Here is a 21,144-nt window from a genome sequence, read left to right on the forward strand (position 1 = left end):
CTGTATTCTCTGTGCGCTGTTCCTCTTTTTTATGTTTCTTTATGTGGTTTTAGATTTGTTATCTAATAAACATATAGGGGCAAATTTTCTAAGGGTCACGGATCGCACTTTGGTCGGAATTTCCATCCTTTTGCACGTATTTAACAGGGGTTTACGCTGGGATTGTGGCGCAGCTGTGCAGACTTTCATGCAACAGAAATCGGGGGGTGGGGGCGTGCCGTTGTACCATCTGACTGATTCGGACTGAGCGCGGGATATAAGATTCAATATGTGTCACAAGATCAAGCACTTACATGAACCAGGAAGAAGAAGGTGAACTCTGTCGGACCTGAGCGGGGAAGCAACACATGCAGGATATCGGGAGCCCGATCTTAGTGACATTATCGTCGGACAATGCACTTTCTGTGAACTCCAAGGAACGGCTAAGTAAATCTTCCCCATAGTTCTACTGACAATGTGTTTTCTTGGATTTCTTTGGTTGGGTACTTGAAAAAAAGACAGCAACAGTCGCAATCAAAAGTCGCAAAAATGAAATAAAAAAAACTAGCAGAAATAAACATCTCCCCAATGTGTATCTGATTTTTCCTGCTGCTAATTGAACAGTGTAAGAGTAGACCAGCATAACCCACTCCGCCTCCTCTCTGACAGGAGACAGGATTTCAATAGTCAGATACCGGGACTGATTTCTCCACAATTTTAGGAGCTAGAAAGAAAAATCTAAATACTACTGCTTCTGTTAAGCAGCCCCTATAAGTATCTTAAGCTCCACATGATTGAGGCAGTGAACGATTCTCTATGACATGTGACATATCTGTACGTCACATGTCTGGTAAAGGTAGATCTCTATTCCTAGAGTTCTTCAAGACTCCTGCTTTGGTTTTAAAACAAAAACCTGGGCGCACTTCGTTCCAATGGAAAGACAATTTTATTTGTTCCAATTAAAATAACATATTAAAATATATGGAAAAGCAAGACGCGTTTCGGATCCGAACGGGATCCTTCCTCAGTTGCATAATAAGTGTTCGTATATGGAGTTCTATATATACATATTGTTTTGGCGCGTACACGGTAACGAGACCGGGGTGCGTTACTGCAGGCATATAAATCAATAACTAATATGATCGATGGCACACATAGATAAAATGTATAAAAGAAGAATAGTTTGAATGGTTACAATAAATACAATTAATACAATTAAAACAATTAAAAGGATTATAATGAATAAACATATTAATAAAAATGAATGTAGGTATTTGTGGCTATACCTATTATTGATCGATGTGCTGGATAAGACTTGGGCATCGATCTATATCTATCTTAATGCTGGGAACTACTAAAATGGCCGATGTGTGGATGCAGGACTACAACTACGGAAGCCTGGATGGGCCATAATTCCCTGTGATTGACAGGTAGAAGTTCGTGCCCAGGGATGTATACATAGAAGTGAAGCGTGTGAGGCTAAAGAGAGCCTGATGTGAGGGTAAGAATATGAAACTGGAGATTGGCTGGATGAATGAGAAGTACAAGGGTTAAATGGAGGTATATTATTATATAATTATATGATATTTTTTAAAAACAAGTGATTGTTCTAGAGGTATTATTATATTAGGATCGTTTCAGTTATTTCATTTAAGCCCAATGGTTTCAATGTTTTAAGTTTAAACATACAGTAAATTTCTTTGCGTTTGAGGAACGCAAAGAAATTTACTGGATGTTTAAACTTAAAACATTGAAACCATTGGGCTTAAATGAAATAACTGAAACGATCCTAATATAATAATACCTCTAGAACAATCACTTGTTTTTAAAAAATATCATATAATTATATAATAATATACCTCCATTTAACCCTTGTACTTCTCATTCATCCAGCCAATCTCCAGTTTCATATTCTTACCCTCACATCAGGCTCTCTTTAGCCTCACACGCTTCACTTCTATGTATACATCCCTGGGCACGAACTTCTACCTGTCAATCACAGGGAATTATGGCCCATCCAGGCTTCCGTAGTTGTAGTCCTGCATCCACACATCGGCCATTTTAGTAGTTCCCAGCATTAAGATAGATATAGATCGATGCCCAAGTCTTATCCAGCACATCGATTAATAATAGGTATAGCCACAAATACCTACATTCATTTTTATTAATATGTTTATTCATTATAATCCTTTTAATTGTTTTAATTGTATTAATTGTATTTATTGTAACCATTCAAACTATTCTTCTTTTATACATTTTATCTATGTGTGCCATCGATCATATTAGTTATTGATTTATATGCCTGCAGTAACGCACCCCGGTCTCGTTACCGTGTACGCGCCAAAACAATATGTATATATAGAACTCCATATACGAACACTTATTATGCAACTGAGGAAGGATCCCGTTCGGATCCGAAACGCGTCTTGCTTTTCCATATATTTTAATATGTTATTTTAATTGGAACAAATAAAATTGTCTTTCCATTGGAACGAAGTGCGCCCAGGTTTTTGTTTTAAAACCAAAGCAGGAGTCTTGAAGAACTCTAGGAATAGAGATCTACCTTTACCATTGTTTTACCGGCATCCGAACCGAGACGACTCCCATCAAGGCGGCATCAAGTTCCACATACTACCTGATATGCGATCTACATGAGTTGCGCCATCAGCGCAACACAATAAGGTGAGGGCATAATCATTTTATTCACCCACCCATCATCTGGAAGATCCTACACATCGAGCGCCCCCGCGCTCTTTCTTCTTCTTTTTTCTTTCCCTTCTTGTTACGTCACATGTCTGATAAGGATCACTCCCGTGATTGCTGGTGGCACTGATTTTGGGTGTTAACCCCTTCAGTGCCGCCATCAACGGCACTGCATGGGCACCACTCACTTGGATCTGGCTGGTGCCTCCTGTGAAGTCATCAGAGGGTGCCAGCCGGTTGCTATTATCCTTAGGAACGGTCATAGAAGGCCATAACTAGTGCCGCCAATGACCTCGCCCCCTTTCATGTGGAGATGGCATGATGGGTAAAAAAATAATCGCAATTACTGGCAGTTCACTAGTAATTGTGATTTATAAGCAATACTTATAGATGTCCCCCACAGAGCACAACCAAAGATCATGTCATTGTGCAATCATTGCTGCAAATAAGGCTCAGTTTGCACCTTTGTTCGTCAGGTTCTGTTCCCACTTTCATTATCAATTAGCAAAAATAACAGTGCAACAGTCCCTTTTTACAACGAAAACATAACAGAAGTCAACCTTCCTTACACTGATGTCAATGGGGAAAGAAAAGTAATTGGTTAACTTTCCCTTCTTAGGGTGCATTCAGACGGCCAGCTGCTTTCCTGGACCAGACCCCGGGTGAGCACAGAGCCAGGAGGAAGAGATGAGAGTTGTGAGCGCTCTCAACTCCTCCTCCCTCCATAGGCAGACGAGCAGCCCCAAATAAGATACAGGACAAGTCCTAAATTTTGTAGTGTGGCCGCACCATCATCGGGAGCCATACAAATCGGGCCCCTATAACGGCCATTATTTCCTGCTACACTCTCTTAAAACAAGAGTGTAACGGAAACCCCTGATGCAGTTGTGAACTGAGCCTAAGGAGCAGGGATGTGAATGTGACCATCACATTTAGGACAATCACAAGAAATGCCCGGTTCACATCTGTCGGGTCACATACCACCAAACCCGCGAGCTGGAAAATAACCACATTGAGGCCTTGCTGTGAACAACATGTACCAAACGTAGACAAAAATGGCACTGACAAAACAAATACTGAATCTCTTTTTTTTTTAATTATTACATATTACAGATAATGAAATTGAACAGAGTTCTCTTCTCTAGTTCTCCAATGAAAGCCAAAAATAAAGGCAAGAGGGATTATTATTACAATTCAAGAACAAATAGGCACTTTACCATCGCACACAAGATTCATTCCAGTTGTGATGGGAATTCCATCCTCATGGTAATGCGGCTAACTGCCTTCCATTCCACAAGTATCCGCTATAATGGAATGAATCATACTTGCTTACTTCTACACACATTCCTCTGTTGTCACCGCCGCTTACAAAAGACACCAATACAAGGTTAATTTGCTTCGCTCCAAAGGGCATATTCCAAGGCTACTCTCCTAGTTAGGAGAAAGACTCCAAGGCCAGTCTATTATAAGGTGAAGCACACTTTAATAAGCTATTAGAGGACAATGTCAAACTAAGAAATACAAATGAAAGTGAAACCATGGAAGATCACAATAGGCGGATTTATGTACAAATAGATTCAGGCTTGTGAATACGTCTCAGGGGGCTTTTATTACTATTCTCAAGTCTCAATGACACCTATCTAAATATCTAAATTTCTACTTTTTTCCAGCAGCTGAAAGGACAGTGACCTGCTTTATTGAAGTCGGAGATAATTTTTTTTATCTAAGGAAAAGCTTTGTGGAGTGGGGGGTTTTAGGGGTTCTTAATTTCATGTTGAAGCTTGGATTTATAGCCATACTAAATGAAAAGTTCCTGAAAGAAGGCTGTAAGGTTTAATATAAAGGATATATTTCTCTCCCCTCATTCACAGGTGCACCTGCAAATTGAGCCTCTCGCCTCAGGTCGGCACTACCTGCAGGAAGAGTAAGGAATTCAGCTGTTTTTCACCTTTGGGAGGAGGTGAAGAATGATGGCACGGCTGTGTGTGCCCTATCAAACAGCAGAGTTATTATTCACCACTAACGTCAGGGTGGATGAGAAAAACTGCACGGACAACCTGCCACATCTACGCATTTATAGATTTAGCTTCACGCTGCACCATCCTGCAACCTGCTTGTATAAACTGCCTAGGAAAAAACCAAGCAGGAAGCAGAGAGAGGAAATCATTCCATAGAAATAAGAATTTGGTTTCAATTAAGGGACAGAAGAAGTTGTATATCACTGATCAATTACTCTGAAAAGACAGTGGTAAAATGGGAAATCCAGGTAAGCGAAACCATAAAGAGAAGCTAGGATAGCAGACGACCCATATAAGAGTATACTAATTCTATAGAAAGGCTACATGCCCGCAACTGTGTGCTCACCATGGCCCGAAATGGGAGCAGGTGAGTTCACCTACTTTTTAGAGGTGCATGCAAGAGCATTGTCTTGCAATATAATTTAAAAGTTAAATCTGCGCTCAGTCTGAATCATTCGGATCGTACGACGACACACCCCCTAATTTGTGTTGCATGGAAGCCAACGCAGCTGCGCCAAAAAACAAACGACCGAATCCCAGCATAGACACCTGTAAAATACCTGTCCAAGCCGTGCAATCCCTGAAAATGGTGCAAAGTCTGACAAAAGTGCAGCGTGCGACCCTTAGTAAATGAGCCCCAGTGTGATCACTGCACCATAACAGAGTGCCATAGATCTTTATAGAGGCTGTGATTTGGACAAAAATTGTGAGAAGAAGATCTCCAACACATCCAGACAAATATGGATTGAATGTCAGATAAAACTGGAAGAAATATTACAGATGGAAAACCAAAAGGCAAGCAGAGATCTAGAAAACCGCAAGGAATTTTTACAAAAGTTGGATTGGAAAATTGTTTAACATTTCCTTACATAAACAATATAATTTGCGGATAGTGGACGACCCCTTTAATGTAAATTGCCAATTATGTTTTAGGTGAAAATCTAATGTTTATGAGTAAAGGATTAGAAGATTATATTGGCAGATGTCGGAATATTCATCCTGATCTTCCTGACACCAAGGCGATGTGCTCCAAGCATTTGTTGTAATAAAAATGGGTTAAACCTGGAAGATTCATCTTTAGAAAAAGTGTTGCAAACATCCAACTTGTTAAAATAGCGAGGCACATTGATTATCAAAATCAGCATCTCCTACCTGCTGGGATTTCATTTCATCATGCAGCATCAATACGTTCAGGAAACCTGCGGGAACACCGCCTTTCAAAATCCCACGTTCTTTCAAGAAAGATATATGGCCGAGCAGATGCTCCCGCAACGATGCCGAGATCATCCTATAAGAAACATACAGTTTTACTAAAAATAAAGATCTGTATCTTATATATTTGTATAACAATCTATCAGCCATCTAAATGAAAAATTGGATTTAGTTTTCTGTCTTTTGAGAATGAAATAATAATAAAAATAAAAAAAATTATGAAAGATGTGTTGTGGTTGTTGTCTCCTGTCTATCACAGATTTTAGGGTTTTGAGCGTGTACAGTCATGGCCAAAAGTTTTGAGAATGATACAAATGTTAATTTTTACAAAGTTTACTGCATCAGGTTTTATAATGGCAATTTGCATATACTCCAGAATTTTATAAAGAGTGATCAGCTTAACAGCAATTCATTGCAAAGTCAATATTTGCCTAGAAAATGAACTTTTTCCCCCAAAACACATTTCAACTTCATTGCAGGCCTCTGCCTTAAAAGGAGCAGCTAACATTGTTTCAGTGATTGCTCCAGTAACACAGGTTTGGGTGATGATGTGGACAGGGCTGGAGATCAATCTGTCATGATTAAGTAAGAATCACACCACTGGACACTATAAAAGGAGGCTGGTGCTTGGCATCATTGTTTCTCTTCTGTCAACCATGGTTATCTCTAAAGAAACACGTGCAGTCATCATTGCACTGCACAAAACTGGCCTAACAGGGAAGAGTATCGCAGCTAGAAAGATTGCACCTCAGTCAACAATCTATCGCATCATCAAGGAATTCAAGGAGAGGTTCCATTGTTGCCAAAAAGTCTCCCAGGAGCACCCAAGAAGGACCAGCAAGCACCAGGACCGTCTCTTAAAAGTGCAGAGCTTGCTCAGGAATGGCAGCAGGCAGGTGTGAGTGCATCTGCATGCACTGTGAGGCGGAGACTCTTGGAGCAAGGCCTGGTGTCAAGGAGGGCAGCAAAGAAGCCACTTCTCTCCAGAAAAAACATCAGGGACAGACTGATGTGGACCGCTGAGGACTGGGGTAAAGTCATTTTCTCTGATGAATCCCCTTTCCAATTGTTTGGAACATCTGGAAAACAGCTTGTTCGGAGAAGACAAGGTGAGCGATACCACCAGTCTTGTCTCATGCCAACTGTAAAGCATCCTGCAACCATTCATGTGTGGGGTTGCTTCTCAGCCAAGGGAATCGGCTCTCTCACAGTCTTGCCTAAAAACACATCCATGAATAAAGAATGGTACCAGAATGTCCTCCAAGAGCAACTTCTCCCCACCGTCCAAGAGCAGTTTGGGGATCAACAATGCCTTTTCCAGCATGATGGAGCACCTTGCCATAAAGCAAAGGTGATAACTAAATGGCTCAGGGAACAAAACATGGAGGTTTTGGGTCCATGGCCTGGAAACTCCCCAGATCTTCATTGAGAACTTGTGGTCAATCATCAAGAGACCGGTGGACAAACAAAAACCAACAAATTGTGACAAAATCCAAGCATTGATTGTGCAAGAATGGACGGCTATCAGTCAGGATTTAGTCCAGAAGTTGATTGAGAGCTGCCAGGGAGAATTGCAGAGGTCCTGAAGAAGAAGGGGCAACACTGCAAATACTGACTTGCTGCATTAACTCATTCAACTGTCAATAAAATCTTTTGTTCCTCATAGTATGATTGCACTTGTATTTCTGTATGTGATACAAACATCTGACAAACACACATAAAAACCAGAGGACAACAGATCATGTGAACATATAATATGTGTCATTCTCAAAACTTATGGCCATGACTGTACAAGGCTGTAAGTGGCTTCTATGATCTACAGTTTCAGGAACAGTAGCGCTCCTGAGCACTTGGTAACCTGAACTAAGTAACAAAGTTATTAACACATTAATACAGTGTCACCATACAAGTGTCACCTTTGTAAGAAATCCTAGAAAATGCTCTAACGTGTTTTCAGCCACACACACTGTCAGCCCTCAGAGAGTCTCAATAAATGTTACCCAACAAATACAAAAGTTTATGTCCAAACAACATCAAATAATAGAAAAGATTACATTTCAAGACTTTACATGAATAATCCCATGTTGCTTGTTCTGATTTTTGTTCAATTTGCAATTCTTGAAATTAAAAAAAAAACAATTGGATAAACTATGATTTTAGACTTGACATACGGTAGTTATTGGCAAATTTTTACAACGAAACTCATGGTATAGTGTAAATATTGTGAAGGCTAACTGAAAAAATATAGGGAAAATGTAGAGGTGCAAAAAAGAATAATAATAATAATAATAATAATAATAATAATAATAATAATAAAAATAATAGAATTAAATAAAAAAAGAAGAAAATATAAATTACAAAACAGGATAGAAGAAAGGGAAATATATACGTATAAAAAACAAACAACCAACCAACCTCTGGCTGGCCGGCCATATACTGGGGGGAAGGCTGGCCGGCCATATACTGGGGGGAAGGCTGGCCGGCCATATACTGGGGGGAAGGCTGGCCGGCCATATACTGGGGGGAAGGCTGGCCGGCCATATACTGGGGGGAAGGCTGGCCGGCCATATACTGGGGGGAAGGCTGGCCGGCCATACACTGGGGGGAAGGCTGGCCGGCCATACACTGGGGGGAAGGCTGGCCGGCCATACACTGGGGGGAAGGCTGGCCGGCCATACACTGGGGGGAAGGCTGGCCGGCCATACACTGGGGGGAAGGCTGGCCGGCCATATACTGGGGGGAAGGCTGGCCGGCCATATACTGGGGGGAAGGCTGGCCGGCCATATACTGGGGGGAAGGCTGGCCGGCCATATACTGGGGGGAAGGCTGGCCGGCCATACACTGGGGGGAAGGCTGGCCGGCCATATACTGGGGGGAAGGCTGGCCGGCCATATACTGGGGGAAGGCTGGCTGGCTATATACTGGTGGTAGGCAGGCTCGCTACTTACTGGGGGTAGACGGGCTGCCTATATACTGAGGGATGCCTGGCTATATACTAGGGGCAGGCAAACTGGATAGCAGGGGCGGGCAGGGAGGCAGGCTGGCTACATACTAGGGACAGGAGGCTGGCTATATACAGGGGGCTAAATAGCTATATACGGGGGGAATGTGACCAATGCGTTTCCCACCCTAAGCTTATACTCGTTTTCCCAGTGTTTTGTGGCAAAATTAGGAGCATTGGCTTATATTCAGGTCGGCTTATACTAAAGTATATACGATGTGAAGAAAGATTACTACTGGTAGGAATGAGAATAAGTATAAGTTCAGATCTAAGTTTAGCCTGAATGCCAGGAAAGCGTATACAATTAAAGAGGCCATATACATACTTCCTTTCTCCATCTTCCATCTCCATCCAGCAGAAAAATTCTGAAAAAATGCAGCAAACTGCGTTTTTTCATCCTGCTTGCTCCTACTGAGTGACATTTACATTCAGTGGAGGCCATAACAACCTATTGGTGACATGTAAAACTGCATTGCATCCATACCCAGCCTCCACTGATGGTACACTGTGGGAATACCCCATGGTCGTGTCTTTCAATAGAAGGACAGTTCAATCACTCAGAAGATACCTTAATTCACTCCAGCTTTCAGGGGAGGAAGCAACAGAGCAATATGTCACAGCCCTCCATTGCAAGGACTGTAAGCTTTTGTCAGCAGGGCCTTCACTTCTATTATTCCATATGACTGTTTGTACTCTGTAATGTAGTATTTTATTTGTATATGTCCCCTATGATTTGCAAAGCACTGTGGAATTTGCTGGCGCTATATAAAGATTATTATTATTATTGTTAGGATATCCTTACTACGGATATCCTTACTAAAAATGTGATAGAAATCTGACCTAAACAAGCAAAATCCAAAATGACATCAACAGAGAATATCTACAGTAACTAAAATATATTCAGTATAAGCGTCACAAACGCTTGTACAGGCGGTTTTACGCCTTGAAAAAGGACACATGAAGATAAATTTCCATGTGCTTGTCATGTGAACCGAGCAGCGGTTTTAGGGAGGAGCGGTAATAGAAGCAGAAGGCTGCAATGGGGGTGCTCTATAACTCGTAGCTTGATAGCCCTGTATACACAGACTGGAGGCTGTTCCTGTAGCCCAGTTTAGGTAGGCAGAGCTACCAAGGGCTGGGTTTATGCAAGAGTGTGCTGTGGCCTTAGTGTTCTCTGAGCTCCTCTAAAATACCTGGAGGATGGGGCTGAGATGAGCAATAACATCAGGGACATATGGGTGAGAGGCTGGGGCTGTCCCTGAGTGAGCTGTGGCTTCAGCTAGATATGGGATTAGCGTGGTAGCCTTCACGTAGATCCTGGCACATATCTTCTCTAGTCTTGACATGCCAGGATTCCTTTAAAAAAAACTTTAAAAGGAAACCGACCAGAAATCTAATTATTAAGGCAGATCTAATGGTAGGTGGCTGGTATTGTGCGCAGCCCTAATCTAGTTTTACCTAATCCTGAAATACTTTCCAAACTAAACTACACTTTATTTAGCGAATATGCCAATTATCAGCAGAGGATAAAGGGGCGGGGTGTGGCCTATCTGGGCAATGGGAGCAAAACTTACTCCATATCTCAGTAGTCTCTGTGATACCTCCTACCTCTGCATCCACAAAACGCACTCTCACACTTCTGAAGTGGTCTGGTCGGCGCAATAACATGTCCTATATTTCTCCACGGTCCGTGACCGGGTGGCATAGGAGTCAATGGGGTCCAATATTCCTACAGAGACAGATATTGGTCCCCATGACGTTCGTGTGAACGAGCCCTTAGTGAGGACAGTTTCTATTGGAAAATCCCTTTGATTTCTGCACATTCTCTATGTGCAATGGTAAGGGGAAATTATATCCCCAACATGTTATGCAAGTAAAGACTCAACCATGTATGCATTGCAGGCTACAAATAAATGGACCGTGTGCCGTTGCTTACGGCCCGTATAATGCGCGAGTAATGCTCGCCCCGCCAATCTCCATAGGAAATGCATGCACTGAGCCTCACCGCGCTGTGCACAAGCCCAAAAGAAGGCAATGGGGCCAGGAGCCAGCCACTGTTTGTACAGCTAGCTCACTGCTGGACCACAAGTTTGAGTGCACGAGGTCTTAAATGTAATGTTTCCTAAATATGGCATTTTTGCGTGGAAGATAGTTCTAGCAATAGTTACCTGCTAACTTATACGCTTACAGAATATTTATTTGCTTTACTATAAACTCTTCCTCTGCTAATAATCCTTGAAAAATGGTCAGAGGAGTAGTTTTACTTTATCAGAAATATTTATTGCGACCTCTTGGCCCACAGCCCATAAAACCCCTGTACTGCAGTGTATAATAAATTATACAAATACGGAAGAGTAAAGAGACACAATAGCTGACAAATAATATCATCTGCAAAAGTCAATACAAAAGGATAAAAATGAAAGAACCTTGAGTCCCTTTGGTTAATGTCCCCAACCATTGTATGTACAGGCCAAGGCCGATTATTCAGCCCATTATTGTTTCAGCAGTCTTTCTGCATTGTCTTCTACAGTATCATTATATCATGTATTATTACCCCTGAGCACAGTGTACAATCCTTTACCATCTGCATTCCTACAGATGTAGAACTGAAAGCTGGAACAATAAGGTTCATGTTCATGGTCATACAGCGAAGACCTAGAATTTGTGTAGACGGCATTGGTGACTTGGCAAGAGCCAGACTTAATATCCCAAATCTTAATTTTGAATATTTTTGATAGAAAATAAAAATGATAGTACTAAGGCTTGTTAAAGTGTAACATGATTTTTAAATAGTTTTATTTAATTTTTAATTTTCCAGGAATTCTGGGGCCAGGGTAAAGGAAAAAAAAAAAAATTAAAACCTGTACTTACCTTGTCCTAGTGTTGGGGGTTGTCAATCCCCAGACTCTGCCGCCTTAGCCGAAAATGCATTGGGGGGTCACGGGACCGGCTGCAGCATATCGGTCCCCCCCACCTCTTGGTGATGTCACTTGTTCTATGTCACCAGGCCTCTCACTTACATTTCATTTGGAATGGAAGGGCCGTGAAAGGCTGAAGCTGGGAGCCAGAGTGGGAAAATTACCCTTTATTTCTTATGCTTTCCCCTTTGCCAGCACATGTAAGGTTATTCCTAGTAAACCCCTTTAAAATGGAATGTCATAAGAGGTCTGGAATCAAAAAGATTGCACATTGAGCCCTCTCTATACAGGAAAGGTGTATTATATATAAACTGAACTCTACTCATCCCCCTTTCCCTACTAACATATTCGGTATCCACAAGCATCCAAAAATGCCTCATCTATCAAAATATAAAAAAAAAAAAAAAAATTTCAGCCCATACGGTAAACCCTGCATTTTCTCCATTTTGTGACACATAAAAATTTTAATAAAAATTGATCTAAAGGCAGTGCAGTTATCAAAATGGTATGACTGAAAATGTCATCTTATACCTTGTGACTCATTAGCATCATTTTAAAAGTTGATTTTAGAAGGAAGGAAGCTATGGCTTACAAATATAAGATTACCATAGTCTGGGTCTATGAGTAAGTGGTTGATTTTGATGGTAGATTTCCTTTAAGATCGGCCATCAATGTTTTAATCCTTTTAAAGTTTAAAAAAAAAAAGTTATTTCCAGTCTAACACCAGAAATCTGCATAAGTGTCCATTACACAAATAGTATGTAGGAGAGGTCTCGCTAGATTTAATGTCCATTTCTATTTACGGTTTATATTTAGCTTCACTTACATTTTATGTGCTGATTATTCTAAATCATTAGCACAATGACTGTAATTACACCTGACAAGTACACATATTCCCTAACACTTCGACACTCATTTTTATCTTCCTGCAGATTGATATGGCGTTTCTATGGCTACTACTCCGACACCATTCATCTACATTACTGTATATTATACATGCGTTCAGATAATTGTATTTGGTTTTGGGCCAAATCCTTCCAGCTTAAGAAATGTCTGCGAGAATAATGAGATCACATTGTTATAATAAAAGCCTAATCACATTGACAAAAGCAAATGATAACGAATGTGATGGCTCTGGAACGAGCAATCAGAAAGCATTGAGGAATCGATAGATTATAACATCTGGTTTGTAAAAATAATCCAGAATAATAGAAAATACATAGAAATCATCATGGGACAAAAAACATGAACTTTTTCAGAGGGAAAAACACTTGTGAATCTGCTAATGTCACCTTGTACTATGGTTTGAGGTTAGACATATACATTACAATATATACAGTCGTGTGCAGGAGAGAGGAGGTGCGAGTGCTCCTCACCCCTCCCTCTCCATTGAAAGTCGAGTGGCCACAGTAAAACTGCAAAATATAGGACACATCCTATATTTTTCCATGCAGCCGTCCTGCTGTGGCCCTTTCTGTTCTCCTAACCTTTGTCTCCAATCTGCTCTTTTATTGCTGAATTCTTCCTTGCTAGAAATACAGACAGAAGCTCCCTGACAAGTCAGATTACACAGAAGCTCTAGACAGGTTAGATACTCAGTCCATGTTAGAATGGGGTAGATATATGTTCATTGGATACCCCCCCTGATAGCAGTAATGGTAGCCCAGGTAATATAGATGAAACATTGGAAATACACAGCCAGAGCACTGCTATGTATTCACAACTTTGTGCAGCATAAAGGTGGGTTTTATCATTTCCAGTTCTACCTAGTTTCATTATGACCATGTAACACAGAATAAGAACATAAATGTCATAACTTTCTGGATAATCACATTACCCATTTCCATCAAATTGGTGGTGGAGATTGACTTTTTGGTCTGAGCTTCGTCCATTGTATCTCTGGATCTGGTGCAGAACAAGTGCAGTACACGCTTCAAGGTCTTCTGCTTTTAGAGGCTTCATCTGATTACACAGACTAGAAAATAAAGATGCATTTCAATATCAGGAATACTCAGCAAAGGAAGAAGTGTGTTCATAAATCAGAAGAAAAATGGAAACAAAAAAAAAGTTAGGAATTTAGAAGATTTAATTGGGGATGTTTGGTGATAGAAAGTTAGACCCCCATTCGCAGGATAGGGCCGAACTTGCTGATTGGTGGCGGGTATCTGTCTGTTGTGCCCGACCTGACCAGAGAAGTCAGTCACGCATGCGCCCACTGCTCCAATCATCTCTATGACAGAGATAGTGAGCGCCGCCCTCAGATAACCAAGCCCCCACCAATTGTCAAGTTAGGCCCTCTTCTGTGGAAAGGGCCTAACTTGCTATCACCGGACAACCCCTTTAAGTGTTTAAAGAAGAGCGTAACCATTCCCCTTGTGAATAGCAAAAATAAATCACGTAGATCCCCACATATAAAAGGAAACCATTACCATTCTCAAGGTTTAATTGAAAATTATATTTACATTGAAAGAGTTTTATAGGATAGGTTGTCAGAGGGGTCAAAATCTGGAACCTGCATCACCAATTGTGTAAAGGTGTCACAGCTTTTACCTGCTTACTAGCAAAGAGCCATACATTATGTAGTAATCATCAACGTGGCCCTTTTTTGTTTATGCATTTCTATTTTTTACTTCCCACCTTCAAAAAAATCTATAACTTTTTTATTTTTCCATGCACTGAGCTGTGTGTGGGCTTGGTTTCTGCGCAACAAATTGTGTAAAGCGCATTTGCACCATTTTTCTTGTGGGCTCGGTTTTTACGGCTCTCCAAACATTTCCGTTATACTTTGGGTCGGTAGGATCATGGAGATCCCAAATTCATAAAGGTTTGATGTGTTTTAATGCATTTAAAAAAATGTAAATCTGCTGTACGAAGAAAATAACTTTTTCATACTTCGGTGCACAGAGTTGTATGAAATGTTATTCTTTGAGGGATGACCTCACATTTTTAGTGCTAACATTTTGGTGATTGTATGACCTATTTATCACATTTTATTACATTTTTTATATGCTGCAAAATAGCGAAAAAGGTGAGTTTTGGACATTTGGGCGCTATTGTCTGTTACAGGGGTTCAACTCCGGGAATAAACCCTATAATATTTTGATAAATCAGGAATTTTGGTACATGTCTATAACTGACAGGTTTATCATTTTTATCAGGTTTATTTTTTAGTTTAGGGAAAGGGGGGTGATCTAAACTTTTAGATCGATCAGACAATCTAGGGTACCTTAACCCTAGGTTGTCAGATCGATCTTACCCTACTGTATTTCAGTACATGGAGAAATTGCTACATATGTGTAAAACTGTGCCACTGGCGCCACTGTTATAAATCTTCCGCAATGACAGGTCCTGGAGTCCAATGACACAATGGGGATTGACAATCAAAGCCAATATGGCAGAGCCCATGAGCCAATTGTGGGTCATATCAATACGTGCCAGCACCGATCGTGGACCTTACCAACTTGTATGGAGAGGGCTCAGTTTGGTAGCCCTATACATACAACCTAATATGTCACTTGTCTTAGAGGGGGTTAAATGAATCGGACAGAGCTACATGTAGTGCGATGTATAGCCATGTAAGGTGTTATGCCTGGTAATGATACAGTGGAGCCTGGCCACTTAACCCCATGTTTTTTGTAATGTATGTGTAAGCGTGGAGTGCAGGATATTAAGTAATTTATTACATTTAATACATCTATTAAAAGTTCTGTAACGCTCTCTTTATATGTAAAGTGAAGCCTCCTGTCTTTTATCAGGCAGAGATTCCTGTCCATAAAATAGCCGCAGATGGAGGGTCATGTGATCTTATCTGTCCATGAGCAATCACCCTTCCAGGGCCTTGATTTTATATTTATGAATACTATCATAAGCTCCTGGCAGGGTGATTGCTCATGGAAAGTTAGAGATCACCTGACCCTCGATCTGCAACCATGTTATGGTCAGTAATGTCCGCCTGATGAGGTAAAAGAAGGGAGGCTGCACTTTACATATCAAGAAAGTGTTGCAGAACTATTACTAGATGTATATTGGTAAATTACCCAATATCCTGGCCAAGTGGCCAACCCCTCTAACACGATCCCTACAGAGGGATAGAAGGGAGCAGTGGTGTAAATGTAATGTGCGAGGTTTTCCCTTCATAAAACATACCTTATAAGGTGATCTATTCTCTTGCGATCAAGTTCAGTGTCCTGGTATAGTTGGATTTGAACACTTTCCATCTTTTGGAGCATATCTTCAATGGACTGAAGCAAATAATGGAATCCATTGTTAGAAAGGTTGTTTCTGTAACGGCAAAAAAAATTTATATCAAATGACTGGATGAATTGATCGAAGAACTGGTGGTGCACAAATCCTACCCATTATATGCCAAATAACTAGAAATGATCCCAATAACCAGGCTCTTCCTTAGTGCTATGCCTGCATATATACAGAATCTCTTCACATGTATTGAACATGCCTTTTCATGTTCTGATTATGAATCAAGCGCAAGCCTCCTGAACCTGGACAACCCCTTTAAGAAGTGCCAAACACTCTCCCCCAGTGCAGTGTGTGCCATCTTCAGACTGCTGGACATTTCATTGATGAGGGGAGGCTGCTGTACATTTCATTGATGAGGGGAGGACTGCTGGACATTTCATTGATGAGGGGAGGACTGCTGAATATTTCATTGATGAGGGGAGGACTGCTGAATATTTCATTGATGAGGGGTGAACTGCTGGACATTTCATTGATGAGGGGAGGACTGCTGGACATTTCATTGATGAGGGGAGGACTGCTGGACATTTCATTGATGAGGGGAGGACTGCTGGACATTTCATTGATGAGGGGAGGACTGCTGGACATTTCATTGATGAGGGGAGGACTGCTGGACATTTCATTGATGAGGGGAGGACTGCTGGACATTTCATTGATGAGGGGAGACTGCTGGACATGTCATTGATGAGGGGAGACTGTTGGACATGTCATTGATGAGGGGAGATTGCTGGACATTTCATTGATGAGATGAGATTGCTGGACATTCCACTGATGTGGAGAGGCTGCTGGACATTCCATTGATGAGGGGAGATTGCTGGACATTTCATTGATGAGGGGTGGTTGCTAGTCATTTCATTGATGTGGGGAGGCTGCTGAACATTTTATTATATAGCGGCAGCTGCATTTCCCTCACTAGGCTTATACACTAGTCAATATGTTCTCACAGTTTCTTTGTGGTAACATTTGTAATTGGTACAGGGCTTGTGGTACATGTGCCAGACCCCAACCGACCAATCTGATATTGACAATCTACTGTAAACATCAGTCATCAATATGTTTAGCCTAGAAATGAATAATCCTTGAAATGATAAACTGGCTGTGAGAATCACTAGTGTCGGCCTCTTCTCCTCAAGAGGACTTGAAAATCTTAAAGTGTTTGCCTGTCGTGAACCAAGTTTCCTAAAAATATGATGAAGGATCATAAAGCATAAATCCTTTGTGAATAAAGAGGCCAGCTGATAATTAATGACTTGTGGCGGTGCCGGGGTAATTGCAGCGCGTCCGCCAGGGCCTTGAGAGGCAGAACAATTGATCAGCGTAGAGGAGCAGCCCTGCCGGCTATCTCTAAGTTTTGGAGATCACATCTCCAGACCACCTGCAGACACACACATCTACTTGTTGTGGTGGACAAATGAGGATTTGGTGAAGGCTTCAGTCGTTTAATAATGCAAATTAAGATTTGAACATCGTAACAATAGAAATCTCTTAATCCTTTTTACAGCGTTGTAAATGGCCATTCAGGCTTCACTTCCAGACCGCCTGCTTTGTGTAGGGTTTAACGTAAATAGGCACTACAAGAATCAGATATCTGTCCAGCCACACAGAATCCTGGCCCGCTTTCAAGCCAATTTTTTTTTTTGGATGGGAATTATTGAGAGCATCATTTGACTTTTCTTTACATAAGAAACAATAGATCCCATTGGCAGGGGAGAATGGATGTCTTCTATATCTTTCAGGGCAGAATATGACAATAAAACCAGGGGCAGAGTTTGCAGGCAGCTGTGCGTCCATCACTACAGTGTTTGTTTTAGCCAGAATATAACGTGGCTTCAGATAAGCGGGGGCTTTTCTTTTCTCTACTACCTTTATTTTGGGAGATAGCTCATTCTCTCCCCATTGTGGTTACGTCTGGGTGGTCTTTCTCGCTGTTACTTGAAGGCACGTTGATAAATCGGGAGGAGGAGAGGGAATGGACACTAACAGAAAGAAGAACAGAATTTATGACAATCTGCAGCAGGCTCAGGATCAGAGGTCATGGAACAAGAGGTTCCTCTCTTTTACAGGTTGCTTCCTGGAAACAGTCTGATTAAGCCGACAGCATGAATGATATCGGTTACATTGTATGGAGGACAATACTGTGTGCAGGGTCCTCCTCATCCCTGCTACAGTCTCCAAATAATGGCCATTGCTTCTAGGCACAAGCTTGAAACAATGCCCCATGTACACTAATGGGTTAGGATCCTGTCTTTGTGTCAGCAGCCCCTGCACCCTGATCATTTACACATCTAGTTTTATGGTATTAGCAAACAGTGGGTAGACACACTAACTGTACTGTGACTTGGAACTGAAAAAATTGGTTCAAATTCACAAATATAAAAACCCTGCCTTTTTTAGGGATGCTCCCGAATGTGGAATTGCTGCCGTAACAGGATTATTCCCAGGCTGAGCTCCGTTTTTTGACTTTCTGTTACTATCCACTTAACTTCACTGCCCTTTTGCGATTTTGCGGATTCATTTTTTTTTCCATGCATTCCATAAGTCATAAGTGTTGTCAAACGCAAAAGAATAAAATTTATAAAAAGAACATTTTCTTAACTATGTTTTGTATGGAATGCCTGAAAATCTGACGGCTTTTTGATTTTATTCTTTAGTTTTTAACAATAATATAATACATCATTTTATTTTTAAATTAAATATAACGTTTCCTTCGGTTTTTTTAAGTTTGTTTGGCCCGCTAGCCCAAGGTTGGTGGAGGGCAGGAGCAGGGTCTGATCACGCAATCAATATGACAATGTGGTGCATGTCGCTAAGGTATTAATACAACGGCAGCACATGTTTTTTATTCCACTATATATTGCCTTCTGTACTCTGAAGTCTACGAAGAACAGAAGACCTGCCCTTCACTTTCTGCTTTTTGTTTCAAAGCAGGTGTGAACTGGGTCTTGTAGTCATACAGGAACGACACATCTTTCTTGCATGTCTGTGTGTACAGTACAAATTGCTGGATACAGAGACCTTATGACAGTTACCATAAGAACATGGTTATCAGAAATCTGTTTTGGGACAGTAGAATATGTGTATATATACGTATAAATATGTATATATGTGTGTATACACACATATGTGTGTATTTATGTGTGTATACACACACAAATATATACATATACACATGCACTAATATATACACACACATACACATATATACATACATATATAATAGTATTAGATAGATACATTAATCGAGATATTGGCCTACATTTACTAAAAACAGTGCAAACTGTACTACGTGCAGAGGGCACCAGATTCAGGAATTGTGGCGCACGTTCTTCATGAATCTGGTGCTCTCTGCACTGCCCCGACTTTTTTTTTTGTGCACCTTTAACATGGGGCATGTAACACACTTCTGTCGGACTTTGCATGATAAATGTATTGCACGGTCGACTGTGCACTGGAGTGCCCATTTCACGGCCGAAATTTGTGTAGAGCGAAGAATAATGTAGCTGTGCCACAAAATGGGTCCGTATGACACAAATGTGTTGCAGACACTTCTTAAATACATGTATAAGCAGTTTGCACTGAAAAGAACATGCAAAGTCTGACAGATAACTGGCGAAAGCACCTTAGAAATTGTGGGCTATTGAGTTCTCAATACAACTGCCGTCCCCATCAGTAAAAAGTAAAAATGTACACATTGCAGAAGGATACTGATCAAACATGTCCTTGTTATGTGGAGCTGCTGGAAGGAAAATGCCGTACCTAAAGGGTCCATTTATCTATATACAGGTGCGTCGAATTTGGGTTATTATCATCCATACACACACAAACGCTGTGCCATAAGCTTAACGAGTTTTCGTGGTATAGAAAAGTCATTACACCTTGGTCAAAAGCACAGGCAGTCCCCGGGTTACGTTCAGGGTAGGTTCTGGTTTGAGCAGAAAGTAAATTTACCAGCAGGATTAAGAATTGTAAACCAAGCGCACTGACAAACTGGATGAATTGAACTTCCGGGTTCAGATGCTATTGCGCAGGTGACGCAGCTTTTGTCAATTATTTTCTGAAAGTGGACAACCCCTTTAACCAAAATCATTTAAGTTTGTGGAAACAATCCATGGAAGCATTTTTCCGTTCCAGTGCACAAAGCAAGGACTTGAGTGTCCACCCAGAGTCCAGACATCAACCCCTGCTGAACATTTTTGGAATAGGAACATAGATTTTGGGCCATAAACCTCTAATGTACAACCAGTCAAAGGCAAAATGTCTTAATTAATTCCCCCAAGAACCAAATTCTCTGTTCACTTATATGAAGCAACGTGCTGTTTCGAGAAACATTGGGGCACATTTACTAAGGGTCCGAACGCCGCACTTTCGTCGGGTTTCCCGAATATTTCCGATTTGCGTCGAACTGCCCCGGGTTTTTGGCGCACGCGATCGGATTGTGGCGCATCAGCGTCGTCTTGCACGCAAAAGAAATCAGGGGGCATGGCCGTCGGACAACCCGATGGATGCGGAAAAACGGCGGAATTTAAAAAACAAATTGTGTCGCAAGATCAAGCACTCACATGCACCAGGAAGAAGGTGGTGAACTCCGGCGGACCTCGGCGCAGCAGCGACACCTGCAGGAACTCGAGCGCATGATCTTAATGAATCGTGCCGGACCGGAATCTTCGTTAAACAACGCACTGCGGGATCGCGACGGGACCGGGTAAGTAAATGTGCCCCATTCTGTCACATATTTATAGTCCTGGACACGCACTCTAAACCAGCCATACATACCAGGACAGTTTTACAGTGTTATGGTTGGTCCAGTTAATCCGGGAACGCATGTTGAGGCAAAACACAGCGGGTCAGATTCATCAATCAGAATTCTCTTGTAATTTAAGCCAAAAAGTGTCTTAAACACCTTGGATCACATTTATCTAAGGATGGTTTTTAGACACTTTTGAGACAGATTTGCCAAAGGGGGTGTGTCCTTGGTCTAAAAGGGTGTGATCTCACTTAAAGGGGAGATGGTCTAAGGTGCGAATATTTAGTGGTGAATATCCACAGGCTTTAGCAAACT

The 21,144-nt window shown here is 41.3% G+C and overlaps 1 protein-coding gene across 3 annotated transcripts in view; it reads right to left on the reverse strand.

Moving 5' to 3' along the window:
* The window catches only part of KIZ (kizuna centrosomal protein), a 91,860-nt gene that overhangs the window by 40,567 nt on the left and 30,149 nt on the right, over positions 1 to 21,144 (reverse strand). For all 3 annotated transcript variants that reach the window (XM_072140616.1, XM_072140615.1, XM_072140617.1), the window contains 3 exons: positions 15,978 to 16,112; positions 13,669 to 13,806; positions 5,853 to 5,988 (listed from right to left, as the gene is read on the reverse strand). In XM_072140616.1, coding sequence (XP_071996717.1) covers positions 5,853 to 5,988; positions 13,669 to 13,806; positions 15,978 to 16,112 — 409 coding nt within the window. The remainder of the gene's footprint in view (positions 1 to 5,852; positions 5,989 to 13,668; positions 13,807 to 15,977; positions 16,113 to 21,144) is intronic.

The sequence above is a fragment of the Engystomops pustulosus genome, chromosome 3 (assembly GCF_040894005.1).
Source record: "Engystomops pustulosus chromosome 3, aEngPut4.maternal, whole genome shotgun sequence".
NCBI lineage: Eukaryota > Metazoa > Chordata > Amphibia > Anura > Leptodactylidae > Engystomops > Engystomops pustulosus.